General features: G+C 36.2%; 1 protein-coding gene across 11 annotated transcripts in view; it reads right to left on the reverse strand.

Annotated features, from left to right (window-relative positions):
- WNK1 (WNK lysine deficient protein kinase 1) overlaps positions 1-17,830 on the reverse strand; it is a 162,571-nt gene that overhangs the window by 13,164 nt on the left and 131,577 nt on the right. For 5 of the 11 annotated variants that reach the window (XM_042991516.1, XM_042991518.1, XM_042991521.1 and 2 more), the window contains 14 exons: positions 15,564-15,713; positions 13,825-14,283; positions 12,786-13,067; positions 11,973-12,061; positions 11,717-11,879; positions 11,179-11,295; positions 10,684-10,857; positions 10,390-10,447; positions 10,141-10,263; positions 8,124-9,571; positions 6,912-6,995; positions 4,817-4,900; positions 4,110-4,170; positions 1,203-1,276 (listed from right to left, as the gene is read on the reverse strand). In XM_042991516.1, coding sequence (XP_042847450.1) covers positions 1,203-1,276; positions 4,110-4,170; positions 4,817-4,900; positions 6,912-6,995; positions 8,124-9,571; positions 10,141-10,263; positions 10,390-10,447; positions 10,684-10,857; positions 11,179-11,295; positions 11,717-11,879; positions 11,973-12,061; positions 12,786-13,067; positions 13,825-14,283; positions 15,564-15,713 — 3,366 coding nt within the window. The remainder of the gene's footprint in view (positions 1-1,202; positions 1,277-4,109; positions 4,171-4,816; positions 4,901-6,911; positions 6,996-8,123; positions 9,572-10,140; positions 10,264-10,389; positions 10,448-10,683; positions 10,858-11,178; positions 11,296-11,716; positions 11,880-11,972; positions 12,062-12,785; positions 13,068-13,824; positions 14,284-15,563; positions 15,714-17,830) is intronic. The other 6 variants (XM_042991524.1, XM_042991526.1, XM_042991519.1 and 3 more) reach the window with 5 other exon arrangements.

Genomic DNA, 17,830 nt, shown 5'->3' on the forward strand with positions numbered 1-17,830 from the left:
TCACTTTATTTCCCAGTCAGTATCTCTTTACATAAGCCCCTCCACCTTCACTGTGAAAATAAATGGAATACCATTATAGAGAACAAGATCTGTACTGAGATGTACAGATTAGATACAGATTCTCAGTGGCTGGCTAAGCTTACTAAGTTAATAATTTACCTCCAGATCTCATGTTATATACAAGACTTAGATTTATGTCCTTGTGGAAATATAAATAACAGGGAATGGAATCTTGAAGGTTGCCTGTGAATATGAAAACTACAAAGATTAAAGACAATGAATGTTAAATGCCAGCTAAGCTTCAAGAATCAACATAACTAAATGGGACCAAAAGGAACCAGATCCTTGTTCTAATTTGTCCATGTATTATAAACTCAGCCCAGTACAAACTCTCAGAACCTCAGTTTACAAATGAGAAAAATATCAACTGCTATCCCCAACTCCCAGTGCTACCATGAGAATAACTGGAAAGCAGTTGTGAAAGTAGTAAAAAATAAAAAAATAAATAAATCACTAGTTGGACCACCTGGGAAAAGAAAACGATGTATCACTTGATGTTGACTCAGTATTTTCATTTCAGAAATTAATCCTAAAAAATTGTCCTAAACATAGAAAATGTTTCCTGTTACATTACTTATAACGATAGAAAAATTTGAAACAACCTAATGACTAACAATAGGAGAATGGGTTAGGTGAACCAACTACTAGATTGGGGAAAAAAGCTGTAAAATCTCATTCAGAAAAGCAGGGTCAATTGTACACACATGTACATAGAAAAAGGAATGAGGAGAAACACACCCTAAAAAGTAATCCTGGGTGGAGGAGGTAGGTAGGAAGATGGGGTAGACAGTATACTGTTTCTCTACTGTACTAAGTATTCTGCATTCCTTTAATTGGCATGTATTATTATTTTTTAAAGTTTACATATTTATTTATTTCTAGCAATCTCTACATCCAATGTGGGGCTCACATTCATGACCCTGAGATCAAGAGTCACATGCTCTTCTGGCTGAGCCAGCCAGGTGCCCCAGAAGGTTTTTTTTCTTAAACATGTATTATTTTTAAGAGGGTAAAATGATAAAGAACTATAAAAAAGATATATCATCAAATTGGCAATTGTGTCCCAAAGGTAAGTAATAATTTTATTATATACCTATTCACCCCAAAGAGGAAATCAAGGCAAGGGAAAGTAATGGTCTTACCTGGAATCGTCCCATCTTAAAAACACCAGTTCCTGAACTAGTTCCCAGGACAGGACCTTCTGTGATTTGAGAAACTGAAACAAGTACATGGAGGAGAAAAAGAACTTAAGTTGACATCTCTTTTTAGTTAGCTTCTTTTCCTTTTGGTCAGAAATACAGCAAAATAAAAGTACCTATGAGGTGAGAAAAATGGTCTGAGGCAAGGAAAATTTCCTTACCTTCTTTTCTCCTTGGGCTTTGTCCAAAAAGGAAAATAGTTATTATTTACTCTCCTTACTAGATACCTTTAGTCTGAAAGATACTGTTTGTGAAATACTGTCAAAGTCTGAAAATTTATCATTAGTCCTCTACTTTTCCTTTTACACATGTACAGATGATATGTTATTGTTTGGAGGAATAAAAGTTACATATAAGCAAAGCAGCTTCAAGGCTTAACTACAACATAAGAGATACTATAAAAACTAAGGTTAATGGGTAGTAAGAATTCAATTACTCATTCTTTAACTCAAAGATAAAAATAAATGAAGAGAATTATGAGATTTTACTTAGGATATCAAAGACGCATTTTTAAAATGAAAATCATCTATGACAACTTGGTTTATACAACACTTAGGCAAAAATCTTAGAACAGGAAGTACAAGGTGTCAGAATCACTGATAAATAGTTTTGAACAACTTTCAAGCCACCTAGGTCATCCTTTCTAAGGACAACCACTTGAGGTTTTTTTTCCTAGAGATAATATAGACATATACAAGCATTTTCTTTATTTTATACAACTAGTAAGCTCAATTTTATACAACACTGATTTTGATATTTTTACAATGTATCTTAGCATTCCATATTGATTTCTCATTCTTTTTAATGGCTGCAGTGTTTTATGTCTGTCTGTATGTATGCTATATGTATACAAAGTACCATATTTTAAACAGGCTTCTGTGGATGGACATTTAAGTTTTTCAGAACTTCTTGCTATTATAAGTGTTCTACCAAGTATTTTCTTATGAATCTGTGGAATACCTAAGAATGGATGTGCTGAATCATACCCATTTAAAACTTGGAGACACATTACTAAATTGATCTCTAAAGAGGTTGTGTTAAGTCACTGGTGGCTATTAAACTTCTAAGTTTACCAATGAGAGGTTTAGAAATGCTATCACTTACTAGTCTTTTCTGTGATATGAATACCCACCACTGCCCAGTTTTTCATTTATCTTTGGACATCATGGCTTTTTTTTCCATGCAGAAAGTTTTGAATCTATTATTGCTTCTGTATCAGGGATCAGCAAACTATGATCATGGACCAAATTCAGCCCACAGCTTCTTTCTGTAAATAAATTTTATTAGACTACAGAGCCAAACTCATTCATTTACGTATGGCCTATGCTGTTTTTGGGTTATAATAGGACATTCGAGTAATTGTGACAGAGACTATATGACCAGCAAAGCCTGAAATATACAACTTTCTGGCCTTTTACAGAAAGTTTGTTGATCCTACTTCAGACAGTTAAAAAAAAAAAAAAAAGAAAAAGATTTCTTGTATGTTTTTTTACAGCACTATTTTACATTATCATTTTTCATCTTTGACCTATTTGGAATTTATGTTGGTCAAGGCTGGCATCTAAGCTTTCTTCCAGATGGTTGTTCAGTTGTCACAAAGCATTTATTGAAATATCCTAGCGTTTTCTCACTGATTTAAAAGCCCACCTTTTTCATATTTCTTCTTTATAGTTTGTCCATTTCTAAACTTCTCTAGTCTGTTCCAATGATTTTTTTTTAATGTTTATTTATTTTTTGGTGGGTGGGGAGGGGATGCACATGAGCGGGGGAAGGACAGAGACAGAGAGAGACAAGAGGATCCAAAATGGGCTTTTCAATGAAAGCAGAGAGCCTGATGCGGAGCTTGAACTCATGAACTGTGAGATCATGACCTGAGCCGAAATCAGACACTAACCAACTAAGCCACCCAGGTGCCCCTCCATTGATTTTCAAGTCACTTCTTTTAAAATGAGAGTGAATTCAGAATATAATTGCCTTGAAGATAATTTAGAGAGGTTTTAAGTGAAATTCAGAATTTAAGGAAGAAAGAAAGATCTGAGTATTCAGGTAATCTTATTAATAGTTATACAGGGAAACATATGTAGGTGGTAGTGAGGAGAATGGATAAACTACAAAAGGAACAATATTAAGTGTTACACAAAAGCACACTGAATAAATACAGCTCATGTTTAATTATTTTCCCTTTTGAATATAAATGGTTCTAAGAGAAAAGGTGACAGAAAATAGAAGCTTTAAATTTCCTACTTTGTGGGGGGACTGGTGATGCAGTGAAAAGAGATTTACAACAAAATTCAGAAAAGAAGTAGCTGATATGAACTCATGACCAAGAGCATGCTCATAAAAGTTCTCATGGCAATTTTAAGTTGTTACAAAATCTGGAAATATGCTTTGCCAAGAGACTGTGTACAAACACGCCAATTCTAAAGACTCCAGAAATGGAAAAAAATAATGTTTAAACTGATTACAATATATATTTGTATTTCTACCATCCATGCTAGTCAAGCTTATCTCTACCTCTATCTATCTAGTGTCACAAAAGCCAAGAGATTAAGGTAAAGTAACTTTTATAAATAGGCCTGAATTTCCTTCTCTCTCTTAGTAAGGGTCTATCCTAGCTAATAACAAAGGGTCTTATTCCGAGAAACTATCATTACCTTTTGCATGCTAATATTACATGTTCCAAATATTAGTATTAAAGTTCCTAAGTTATGAAATACGTAAAATTGTTCTTTAAAACTGTTCCAAATACACCTACATTCTTAAGAATGTCTTTGAGATAGTAAACTCTATAATCAATTATAAAGAGGACTGGAAATGGTATAACATAAGAGGAAGAAGGATGCTTCTCACCATCCTTCTGAGGCGGTGTTCCTGCTTCTGTAACTGCTGCTGGAGCCACCACGGACACAGGCTGCAAAACACATACACACAGATACCACAAAATCTTTAGCTTCAGTCACTCTTAAACTGTTGCCATGCTGCCTTTCCTCTGGTTTTTATAAAGGGCAACAGAAATACAGTATATGTGAAGAAACACTTGTGTCCAACAGAGTTTTTTTTTTTTAAGCCTAAAAGTAAGTCTGATGTAAAAAAACAAAAACAAAAACAAAAAAATTTTAAGAAAAAATTCTGAGTTGCTTCTATATTGTTGTTTGTTTTTATCCTGGGATACTTAAGAGTATAACTTGGATAATAATAGAAAAAAGTTTTAATCAGAACATTATTGTATCACAAGCTTAAAAGGAAGAAGTTAACTTTTAAAGCACAGCTTCCTCCAAAGCATAAATACAAAACCCATAGAATTCATCTATGGTATAATTCTAACCAGAGGCAAGACAAGAAAAGTACCTTTCAAATCAATAAAATATTTTCCAGTTATACCACTGGGTCAGTGTTAATCTTAATCTGCTTTATTTCTGTTTGCTGGAATAAGCAAAGACTCTGAATTAATGCTTTTAACTCTGTAGGTGTTAAAGGTATTAATAGGTTAGAGTATGTTTTAGGAATGTGATATATTAGGATTATGGAAAGATTCTGGCAAAATTTTCAAAACTTACCCCAACTGTAGATGTCACCACAACAGTCTCTGGACTAAGTGTTCTTCTCAATTGAGCATCAAGATCTTCCAGAGGTTGCTGGGACTGAATGAAACAACTACAATAAGTAGAGGTCTTTGGCATATTCAGAAGCACTACATATAGCTCATCTAAATAAGGAATACTCTTTGATGCTTTAGATTGACACAACGTAACATCTGTCTAGTCACTGAATATAAAACTCAATATATTAAATATTAACTTATATTGCTTGAATGATATTTTATGTCAATTTCCCAAGCCTTAGAGAAATTCAGTCATATTTATGTTTTTACAGTTTTGAAGTCTATGTTTGATGTTCCTTAAAGTGATACAAAAGTTTCTACCTGTCCTCTCTTTAAAAATATATTCTGGGGGTGCCTGGGGGACTCAGTTGGTTAAGTATCTGACTCTTGATTACAGCTAAGGTCATGATCTGATGGGTCATGAGACTGAGCCCCACATTATGGTCTGCACTGATAGCACAGAACCTGCTTGGGATTCTGTCTCTTCCTTTCTCTCTCTGCCTCTCACCCTGCTAGTAAATAAACTTAAAATATATATATTCTGAAAAATGTATCAAGATATTTTGGTAGATTAATTTTTTCTTTTTCAGTTTGGTACATCTTTCTGAGAACTTGTCCTTATGAATAAAAGATGGCATTAATGTATTTGATCACTATCAAGGATACTATTCTTTTCTTTAGATCTTAATCTATACTTCTTATACCCTATAAATGGCAGCAAAAAGGAACTGGAGGTCTGGGCATTCCAACCTGTTAACCAGGTCTTACCACCATTCATCACAAGGCCAGTAACTTTTTACTTTTGATACAGGCCATAATCCCACATCTATTTTGGCTTCTATCACTTATTCTTCTACAGCCTTCATTTATCCTTCTCCCTCTCTATATAGGCATTATCCACTAAACCTCACCTCCTCACATCTTATTTGCTGTTTCTCATCACATTTGAGCCTGAATACGTGTCTGAATACATGTTTTTAATGAGAAAACAGGTGTAAAACCCCTAACTTACAGACTTTCACAATGTATTTTTTCCAAAATGTGGTGACTGATGGAGTGAGTTCTCTTTGGAGTTATTACTCTATCATGGCAAGTTCTTTATATTCTACTGTACAGCTGTAGAAGTGATAAATTCAGACTTCTTGTGTTAGCAATTTATGTTTTTCTTCTATATAATTCTAAAATAAATTCCTGTTTTAGTTTCAATGTTTACTACTTTGCTCATGGCAGAAGCTTTTTCATGGTTATAATGGCTTCATAATAACTACTTTCCTTACGGGACTTCAACTAAATAAATGTGTGGGGTGGTGGGGTAGGGTAGAAAAGGGAAATGATAATTTAAATATTGCAGGCAATTCTGATCACCATTGGGTAGACCCAATGAGCAGATCTGAGTGTGAAACAGGAATCTCACATTCATGTCACTGCTCTCAGTTCCTGTATGAGTAATCTCACGCTAACTAAACTGTGTAGGTTTTGTATTGAAAGATAAAAGACATATTTTTCATGAAACATGACACTTATATCCATCTATATTTAAGCCAATTACTTTATTTGTTGGTCACTGAAAGAAATGTCAAACATTAGAGAAAAAACTGGTTGACTGAACTCACAGAAAAGGGGCATTATCAGTTATCTTTTCCTAAGGAACTTTCAAAGTTAATTCTGATTACTTGTAATTTTTTACTTCCACAATGGTCTAGAGCCTAATCTCATTCATCAGATGCAATTTCACTATTCTAGAAAACTGTGAATGATAGGAGTTATATTTGTCTGGTAAAATGTAAACCCTGCTATTTTCTTTCTTCATAAAATATGAAAAAATATTAATATCAAATGTGTTCTAGATGACTTGAACAAAAGAACCACGAAGCTTCTTACTTTAAATAAGGCCTGGATCATTAGCTATATACACTGTTTTAAGAGAAAGTTGTTACTAAGTCAAAACTAAAGAGGAGCCAGAAGCCAAGATCATGCAATGGAGAATTTAAATAAGCTTTGTGAAGGAAAAAGTAGGAGCACAAAAAGAAATCTGCCAAGTCTTGGGGCACCTGAGTTAGTGAAGGTCCTGGAAAAGGTGGCAGCTGCTCGCTGGGTGGAGTACCAGCTGCAAGTTCAGTACCCACTGGCAGCACCTACAGACAATGAAGGGAAATTCAAGTCCATGAGAAAGACTATATACTGGCCAGTAAATCAACTAATTCAAATGCAGAAATATAAGAATAAAATATATCTATAGTTAAGGCATGATTGTCATCTGGCTTATATTCTGGTATCTATCTTAAATAAAGGACATTATAACCATGATACTATTATGGGGTTACTACTACATACCAATAAAATGAATAGTAAAATTTAGTGGAAGGTTATTCCCTAGGGAAAACAGAATCAAAGGCTGTATGGACATGAGAGGCACAGTTATTCCTGAGCCACTGTTTTGGTACAGTATCATCAGGCTTTTCCTAAAACAAAGACTTTTCTGAGAAAACAATTCAGAAATAACCAAGGGGCAGGTCTGATAACAAAAGTCATCAGAAATCTAACACTATTAAGCAATTTGTACACAGCCTCTATTACTGGCCGACTATAAGAAGAATTTTACAATCAATGGCAATGCAGAAAGATAAGTGAAGCACAGAATATAGTAGAAAAAACACAGCCTTGTTATTTGGAGAAGATCAGAGAGATTGAAGATAGAAGGAGAGGAAATCCACCATAGCGGAATTGGAAAACACATTTTAGTTAACATATTCCTAGGATTAGATTCTTTTTCCCTGTATATGAAATTCATCACCAACTTCCAGTTTTTGTACACCCCAAATTGTACAACTGTGGAACTGAAGCAAAGCAGAAAATCTGCTTCATTCTCATTGAAACAAAGATCACTGTAAACTGCTATTACTATGTATAATTGCTAGCAGAAGCATTTAGCTTCCTTTTGGGATACAGATTTCTTTAGCTGGTGCCAATGAGGAAGGAACGTCTGTATTTTACCTGATTATTATATAGCCTTAGAAAATCATGTAATATAATTAACCCCCAAATCTTGCCATATTCCAAAAAAAGGAGGTCTCTTGTGTTCAATGTATATATATCCTAAAATAATTTTCAATTTATTTAATAAACACTTAATGTCTACTATAGGCCAGGCCATCTTTATAACTACATTTCTAATTTGCAAGGCTGAGTTGAAAAAAGGCACTTACGGGGTTGGGGGAAAGAATAATCATATTTATCAAATTATTTCAAAACAAGAATCTTACTGGAGCTTTAGTTAAAGGTGGCTTTGATGGAGCAGTTCCAGCTTTCACTCCTGACGTAGTGGTGACTGGGGCGGACACATAGCTGACTGGGGTGGAAACTTGTCCAGGTGTGACCACTGGTATAACTGACAAACCAGTTGTCCCTAATGGCAAACTTGTTGGTGGTAAGCATGTACTTGTAGTAGAAGTCATGAGCTTGCTTGGTGCAACAGCAGTGGTTGGGATGCCTGGTGCGACAGTGGTCTCTACTACCAGTGATGTCTCCAGTGAGACAGATGCATGTTGGGCTCCAGATGAGCTGTGTTCACTAAAGAGAGACCGCAGCTTTTCCTCTAGAGTCTTTATGTCATCAATTCCAGGAGCCTTGGGCTGTAAGTCAGCATCTATTTCAGGACAGTGAGTGTGGGGCTGGTTGGGAAGTAAAGCTGGTTGAGGCTGACTATGAATTAGTGTCTGCTGCACAGCAGGCACACTGGCAACAGGTTGTACCAAAGGTGGGATACTAGGTACTTGGGGTAATAAAGGTGTAGAAGTAGGTCCTCCTGCTTGAGGAAGGACAGGAGTAGAAGCTATAGCTGATGGGGTGACCAAAGGATGCACCCCACCAGGCTGAGAAACAGAACTAGATAATCCTGCTCCAGGGGAGGAAGATGATGATGCAGACAGGGACAAAGCCAATCCAGTTGTACTGCTATGAGATGTTTTATCTAGTGAGTGTGCACTAACCACCACTGTTTCAGCTAGAGTAGGAGCAGAGGTGCTGCTGCTCAGCTGAAGAGGCAGCTGGGAAGCTATGCTCGGGAATGGAGTGGTGGCAGCAATGGATGTTAACGTGGCTACCCCAGAAGTACTGCCTGTCGCTTGTTGAGATACTACAGGTGGAGGCTTAGCACCTGAGATAGCAGCACTGCCCGCAGCAGAGGCTAACGTTGAAACTGGTATAGATGGCAAAGTGCCTATGCTAGAAACAACACTCCCAGATGTAGAAGCCTGAACTGGCTGGGATGTTGTTGATATTGAGACAACTGTAGGTATTGTAATGCTTGAAACCACAGTGGAAAATACTGGTGATTCAGATATAGGAGGTACAGGGAGACCACTTGACGGTATCACACCTGTGCAGGTGGCAACTCCACCAATCCCTTTTTCAGTGGGCACTGGAATCTCAGACTGAATTACTGATGCGGACATGTCATTAAGAGGGCTGCTAGTTGCAGGGGCTGATATTGAAGGTGTGGCTGCTGCTGTGGTTGGGACTGCAGCAATGCTACTCATGGAAGGAGGTACTACTGGAAATGTTGGTCCTGTATGACTGAAGTTGGGAGGTGCTGTATTGGGCCCTTCTGTCATTTGGGCATGTCTGAGTTCAGAAAATGCCTGTTGTAGGCTAAGGGATGAAGCAGAATGAGACAAGTTCATTCCAGCGCCATGGGATGTTGAGGCAGCAACTGCAAAGGAGAATACAAAATTCATAATCAGTCCATTTTAAAAGGGTAGATTCAAAATTGTCCTAACAATCTGTTTTTGGGTTACCAACACTGCCACATACCAACAAGGTTTAAAACTTCTCCCGAGGAAATGACAGGCTTTTTCTAAAACAGCGGAGTAAAAGAGCAGTTTGATGAAAATAAGTTAGCTTGTATGAATAGCTATTTTGAGGGTAAAAGAAAATTTAAAAAATTTTTCAAAAAAGAGAAAAAAGAAAGATAAAAAAAGAGCAACCTCAAAGCATATACAATAGTCCTAAATGGAGAAACAAAACATATTAATGTATCTACGTATTATTTATTACACAAGCTATATCTAGGGTGGCTGTCCTTTCTGGCTCTTGTTCTTTAATCCTCTCTATTCATCCTCTATTTCGCTCCTCCATGTTTGCCTATTGATTATAATCTCAATTTTCTACTCTTCTTTATTGTCTATGTCATCATTTGAATTATTGCTTGATGACCAAGCTTCCAGTATAGCAGAGATGATATGGGATTGATATAGGTTTGTGGTAGAAGCAATTCCTTACCCGTATCTGATATTTCACCAGTGAAAAGTTTTGATTCTCGTAATCGGCTTTCTGGCACAGGACTCACTATAAACCGTCTTCCAGCAGAATGAACAACTTGAGTTAAAGAACTGGTAGGAATGCCTGTAAAAAGAAACCATTTAACTGCATTATCTATATATTGTCACCAACATGAAGCTTTAAGATTTCATTAGTATAAAATTTCTTAGGTCAAAGCTAAAAGCAAACATGGAAAGGAAAGAAATTCACCTATTTGCTGTGGCATAGAAGATGCAGGAATTGGTTGTTTGAATTCTCCTTCCAATTTCTACAACAAACAAAAGTGACCAAATTCATTCTCATACACAATCTTTCCCCCCACCGCCCCTAAACACAATCTTAAAGATTGGGCAAAGCAATTGGCCCCATGCAAAGAGGACATAAATATTTGATAATTTTAGCCATTGATGTAATGTGGTATCATTGAACATGTTGCATGGCAAATTTAACACTATAGCAATATTTTAAATAAACAAAGCTTCACTATGGGAATGCTGAACTTACCTGAGAACCTGCAAAGCCATAGTCATCCTTTCCCTGTAGACTCTCCAATCCCTGGTCACCCTCTGGTTCCACACTGACGTCCTCGCTGAGCATTTCATCAGCTTTTTCAATAATTTCTCGTACTTGATCCACAAAGGACTCTCTCTCTATTGCTAAGATAAAGTCATTGTTCACCTGTAAAAGAAATGTGATGTCAGTCTGATTAGTAGAGTGTTATTCATGTTTTAAGTCATTCCAGTTGCCACTTTTGTAACTTCTGCCCTATCTGCACACCACCTGTACTATTATTCATTGATACGTAAGTTAATTCTTCAACACTTAGACAGGTCCTAGACAAAAATATCTCTAAATCACAGGTTTGGTGTGCTAATTATATTCACGTTGAAATAAATACAGAACTGGCAAAACAGATAACAAAATATTGCACATTTGCTTAGGGCAGTGGTTATTAAAAAAGTACTAAAGCAAAATTTGGAACTCCAAATGCAGACATACCATAATTGTTGCTATCTCCTCAGGATTGTCACCATCTAAATCGAATTTGAATGTAACCATTTTCCGATTATGAGTCTCTAACTGACATTCTACTACCCGGTCCCCTTTATTTGAAACCTAAAAAGAAAAAAAAGAAAAAGTACTTCATATCTAAGCCATATTACATATTATTCCATTACTAAATTTAAGAAAGTAATGCAGATTATCACTTGAACTTAAGCCTCATGCTACCACCATTCCCTGAAGACTTGTTGGTATTTACCTCTTAAACTGGTAGCAAGAAAACGTTAAGAAAATATTGGCCTTTGAGCTATTTCCTCATCTTCCACTGAAGTGTCTGGAAGGAGTGTAAAGTCTCTGTTCTACAAATTAAAACTTTTTCTAAAAGGTAGATAGTGCCTTACCATAAAAATATGGAATTTAACAGTATTATTTGGGTGATTAGAAAATTCTAAACTTTCATAACTATACCTGAGCCTTAGAAATATTTAAATGACATTAAGTAACTATATGAAACTCACACAGTAGCAATACTTACATTCAAAATTCTCAATTTTGGACGTGAGGACTTTTCATGACGAGAGCGACTTCTTACAGATTTTCGATAATGCCGTTTTGTAGTTCTCCCTTCATGCCTTCCACTGGATGATGGGACATTCTCATTGCCATCACTCATTCCTGAAGCAACATCTGAATGTGCACTTCGAAAAATAAAGTTCAGTGTTTAAAGGTTTGATGTTTTGAAGTTTTATACCACTTACCAGTTAAGGAAGGAGAATTTTACTTTTACATACCTGTCTATAGAAGAGACCAAAGTGGTAGGTTGTGCCTGTGCCACTGGAAGTGGCTCTGGAGGAGCAACTTGAGAGACTCCCTGAGTACTCTGTAAATAGAAAGGATAATGGAAATCTTGGCAGTAATACATTTTATTATTCATCATCTCCAATAAGCTACACTTTTTTTTTCTTATCCCTCCCAAGTCCTAGAAGCACTAAATTTACTAGTAATTCTCAATATTCAGCATCTAAAGACAGTGGTCTTAAAATTCCAAAGGAAGTTTCTAAAGCTAAGTCTCGGTATAGACTGCATGGTGTGACATCAGCCGACATAGCTGCTAGGGAGTGAGAAAGTACAACTTGCATGCAGCCAGCATCTTCCTAGAAGTGTGCAACAGGACAGGCAGAGCAAAGTGCAAAGATGATTCCTATCTTTCTCCTAATAGGGCAAAAATGATTACTGGGAGCACAGCAGGATAAGATACTTTTATGACTGCCATGGCAAGAATTTGTGAAAGGATTAAGAATAATGACTAAAGTACTAGCTAGAGAAGTGAAGTGCTAATAGGGTTAATCTTCTCCAAGGCACACTCACTTCCCAACAGAACAGCCAGTGGCAACAAGGCCCCCACAATGGCATTTCATTCTGCTGGAAGAAAAAGTCATTTAGAAGTTAGTTTGAAAATAGTCTCCACATGAGTTCTAAACAGGGGAACCTTATGTTTCTTCTTTGTCATTTTTATCCCATTGTGTGTGTGTGTGTGTGTGTGTGTGTGTGTGTGTGTGTGTGTGTGTGTTTTATATATATAAACATGCAGTAATTCCATTTACCTCCAGAGCTGCTTGCTGGGAGGATGTAGTGGGGGCTTGTTGTGCTAAACTCACTGCTGGCTGAGACACTTGAACCTGTCCTCCTATACTGCCCACAGGAACCAAAAGGTTTGATTCCACAAAAGGCTGCACCACTGTAGGAAAGTAACCCGGTGTAGCCAGTGCTTCTGTCGGCATGGGAGGGGATAGGACTGTAGAAGGGATGCAAATAGAAGCCACGCTGGAAGTGGGAGCAATATTTGAATCTCCTGGGTATTGTGGTGGCAGTCGAGGTGGGAAGCCCTGTGACAGAAATGAGGAAGGTGAGTTAGTGCAGGTTGGGACATCAAATTAGCAAAACAGCAAGACATGCACAAAAAACCAACCAACCAACCAAACAAACCAACAAAAAACGAAAGCACATAGTAAAGAAGAACAGTAGTAGTCCCATCTCTTTCTAATAATTTAAAGGAGATTTAAAGATGATTCTTGAAATGAAATGGTATACTGGTTTCAATTTAGGGGACGGGACTCTACAACTACACTTTAAATTACTGGTTTTTCTCCTCTTTCAGATTTAAATAGGAGGAACAAACTAATTCCTTCTAGAAAAATATCAGTTTTCTAGCCAATCTAAAGTGGGAGAATGCAAAAACTCTTCAAGGTAATCATTCTAGTCATATCAAGACAGGCTAATCTGAAGCTTTTTATTGGTACCATGTTGGCAACTCTATTTACCTTACCTATATAAAAAAAAAAGTAGCCTGATGTACTTACTCTCTTATTAGCCATATCTAGCATTTAGTCAGCTTACATCAAATATTGAGAGAACCATCTTCCTCCAAGGAAGTGTCTTGAGAAAAATGGAAATAAATCATTCAACATTACTATCCTATCTTTTCTCTGAATTTTACTGTATTAGCTTCTCTAGTTGAGATCAGCTACACTTTTGTTACTGCTAGTTATTTTGACACTCAACTATTAGGTTTTCAAGTCCTTGATGGTTTACTATTAGAACCAAACCCTCTGGTGCCCTCCTTTTTGCTAGCCAAAACAATACCTGGTATAGAACATCTCCAGAGGGAAGTGGAACCTCAGCAGCTTGTCCAAGGTTAGCTGGTATTCCCATGGACTGAACTGCTGGTTGCAGGAGCTGTGGGTGAACCTGACTTGGCAGCTGAGTCACAGGCTGCAGAAGGGTTGGAAGCTGACTAGGAACCGCAGTTGGTCCCCCTGGGATCGCAGCTGCCGTAGCAGATGAGGCCAAGGTGAGCAGAGGCTGATTAACGCCAGCTGCCATTGTAACGGGAAGGGATGAGAAACCTGTCTGAGCCGCAGACACATGAGGAGTTGATATGGGAATTTGAGAGACAGGATACTGGGGGTGTAAGGAAGTAGAGAGTGGCTGTCCCAGAGGGAGGAAATGAGCACCAGAGTGGACTGGAACAACTGAGGGTTGTGTCGCAACTGGGATCTGAGGTTCGCCTTGGATAGCTGGTACTGGCTGGGAAACTGGAAGCTGGGAAGGTAAAGAAAAACAAAATAGACAGACTTAAAAAAAAAAAAAAAAAAAAAAAAAGAAACGAAAAGAAAAAAGCAAGGCTGCCAAAAGCAAGATTTATGTGTTAGCCAAAAAGAAGGAAAAAAAAACCAAAAACCCAAACCTGCATACATTAGTTTAAGTTAATGTGCCACACAAGAATAGGGAAAGGATAACAGGAGACAGAGAGGCTGACAGACCGGCTGTTTCAAATCTTTTGTTGTAGGAAATTTTACTAATGTTTCATCGTTCGACAATAAAAGAAGACACTTCCGAAAGCAGAGTTTGTTTTTTTACAGCTCTATTTAGACATATTTCACATACCCTAATCCATTGGTATATTTGTTGTCACTACATCTATGACTGCTATTATAGTAGTTACTGAAATTCAAATGAAATTCCTTCTTACTGGAATTAGATTTCAATCTGTATTGCTTCTACAATTCTTTATTTTTTTTATTTTTATTTTTTGCTTCTACAATTCTTAAGTCTAACACTGGCCAAAGAAAGTAGGTATGAGTACCGTATTTCACTGACTCTAGGATGGAATCATCCCTCTCTACCACCTGGTCATTTTAACCTTTGTGAAACTAAGATGTATCTTACAATTAATGGTGTGTCAGTACTTGGTTACATAACATAATGGTGCATTTGACAACTGACAGTATCTCAGATGCGATGAAATACGACAGAAACAATACATTGTGCCAAAATACAAGGACAACAAGCCCCAACGTTAAAGTTTAAAATAGGTCATCCAGTAGAATATACCTTCAAAAGGGCACTTTTCAAGTGATTCAAAGGACGACTCAGAACAACAGAACATGATTCCATATAAGGGGTTTTTATGACTTACTGTCAGTAGGCAATGAAAGAGGAAAAAAATGCATAAATCTGCATGAAAAATACAGCATAGTTGTAAACCTAGAATAATTAGATATAGCTAACTCAATTCTAGAAAATGTCATAGGTTCAGTTACCAAGCACTGTTACTTAACCCACCAGTTCTAATACTTGTCCAACTGACTTCAGACTGATAAACCTAAAAGTTAAGCATTTTTGGATTGTGAATGCTGTCAGTATGTACCTATTTACATTAACTAATTCATGTGCACAAAAGGAACAATTGTCAATTAATTTTTGTGGTGAAAATAACCAACTTTGGTATTTCAACATTAGAGAAGATAGAAGCCTATCCATGAGAAAATATAAATTACATGGAGATTCCATTTAGCATCTATTTAGAAATGAAGAGCTACCTGTTTTCCAGATGATACTTGAGGCAAGACCTGTGGAGTCTGAGACTGACTGACTGGCTGTGCAGTAGTGGCCTCACTGGAGGTTGATGTCTGTGGAAGTGAATACTGCACTGTCTGTTGAGGAGGGGCAGTCTGCTGTACTCCCTGCTGCTGAAAATAAAGTATAATTATTCAGTTTTGTTTCAAGTCATTAATAGCATGGTTCTAAGGAAGTACGTTTGCCTAAAGCCTTCTGTATCTATAAATGACAATATTAGTAATCAAGACATACACAAACCCAAATTCATCAATTCCCCTTCACACATTTATTTCTTTTTCCTCTGGTGTTCTTTATTTGTGATGGTACCACGAAGAGCAATTAACCAATGTTTCAGAATTTGAGTCACTACTGGTTCTTCACCTATCATCCCCCTTACCCCCACAGTAGGTCATTCACAAAGATCTTTAGATAACACATCCAAATAGGTCCTCTCTCCTCCAGTATCTCCTTCTGGTTTTTCCCATTTTTTTGATATCTGTTCTTACTTTGGTCCTATATTAAGCAAATCCAATCTCTTCCCTTTAAGCTCTTTCTCTCATTGTATTTTTGCAACCGTGTAATTAATTTGCTTGAAGAATAGCTCTGATTACAGCCACAAAATAGAAAAACACTGAATGTGGAATTTTAGCTTTACCATTTACTAGTTGTAATACCTTAGAGACTGCTCATTTTACTGCCAAAAAGATACTTCCTTCTTTGAAAACAAGGACACAATCACTCAATTCAAAGCAGGGCAAAGGAATAAGTGACATTTAGGAATCAACCACATGTTAGGCATTCTGGTTTAATACACCTAAACTTAATGTAAGGTACATAATTGTACTCCCAAAACTAAATTTTGTAATAAGTTAATGGCCCCCTCTGGCCTAACAAAAATCTGAACTTCACAAATGACTTTCAAGACTCTCTAATGTCTCTAAGTAATTTAAAATTGTTTTGGTTAACACAAAACAATAGCTGCTTGTAATAAAAATTCTTAGCCAACGTATCAGATCGTTAAGTTAAATGAAATATCCTAACCTCGTTTCTCTAGAGGCAACCACTATCAATGGTTTGGTCATCACCTTTATGGATTTTTTTCTATATATAACTGGTCATTTACACACAATTACATATTGAAATAAAAGCATGTTCATTCTATAAATACAGTTCTCTAACATGCTATTTTCATTTAACTTATCAATGGCATCAATATCCTAATGATGAACATTTTGGTTGATTTTTTTTGATACTTAAAATAATGCTACAACCAGTAGCTTTACGTATGTCCTGGTCTATACAACTAACTAGATACTGCTGGTAAAAAGATATACTATTTGTTTATAAGTATATGTATACATAAAAACTTGAGATTTAACTGACATATAATGATTTAATATAGGTGTATGTTGTGAAATGATCACCAGAAGAAACCTACTTAACATCTATCACCACACACAGTTTTTTTCTTGTAATGAGAACTTTTAAATTTTAAGATCTACTCTTTTAGTAACTTTCAAATGTACAATACCATAGCAATTGTAGTCACTATGCTACACACTGCATTCCCAAGACTTACTTATTTTTATTTGTTTTATATATATTATGATCCTGACCACCTTAATGAACATCCTAGATTTTGTTAGGTGATAATCTGTAAATATTTTTGTTCTCCTGATACTTATTTCTTACTTCGCTCTCACTGTATCAATTAAAATCACCCCCCAAAATGCTGACACACAATGATGACAATAGTCGTGTTTGTTTTTTTCTTGTTTCTGATAATGTATTCTTATTTTAACTTAAATCAGGAACAACTGGCTACTGATTATATAACATTTATTTTCAAAAACTAATAAGATATATATATCCAAATATAAGGCAACTCTGATTATAAAATAATTTTCCATATTTTCACTGAGAAAGGAGAATAAAAAACTAGAGAATCTTTTTGGTCAACTTGAATATATTTTAACTGTAAGGAATTCACACTGAAACGTCTACCATTATCTGAGTCATTAATTTACATCTCTAAATAAGATGGCACATTTACATAAATATATTAACATATATTTACTTACATATATTAACTTATATATTATATATATAAATTATATATTAACATATATAATATAATATATTAATATTGCTCCGCCTCCCTCATTCAAACTCTTCCCACATAATAAACCAGTCTCTTTATCTTCACTGGAGCTATACTACAAAGGCTCTAGTTTTCTGGAGCATAGTA

This window comes from Panthera tigris, chromosome B4, assembly GCF_018350195.1.
Source record: "Panthera tigris isolate Pti1 chromosome B4, P.tigris_Pti1_mat1.1, whole genome shotgun sequence".
Lineage (NCBI taxonomy): Eukaryota > Metazoa > Chordata > Mammalia > Carnivora > Felidae > Panthera > Panthera tigris.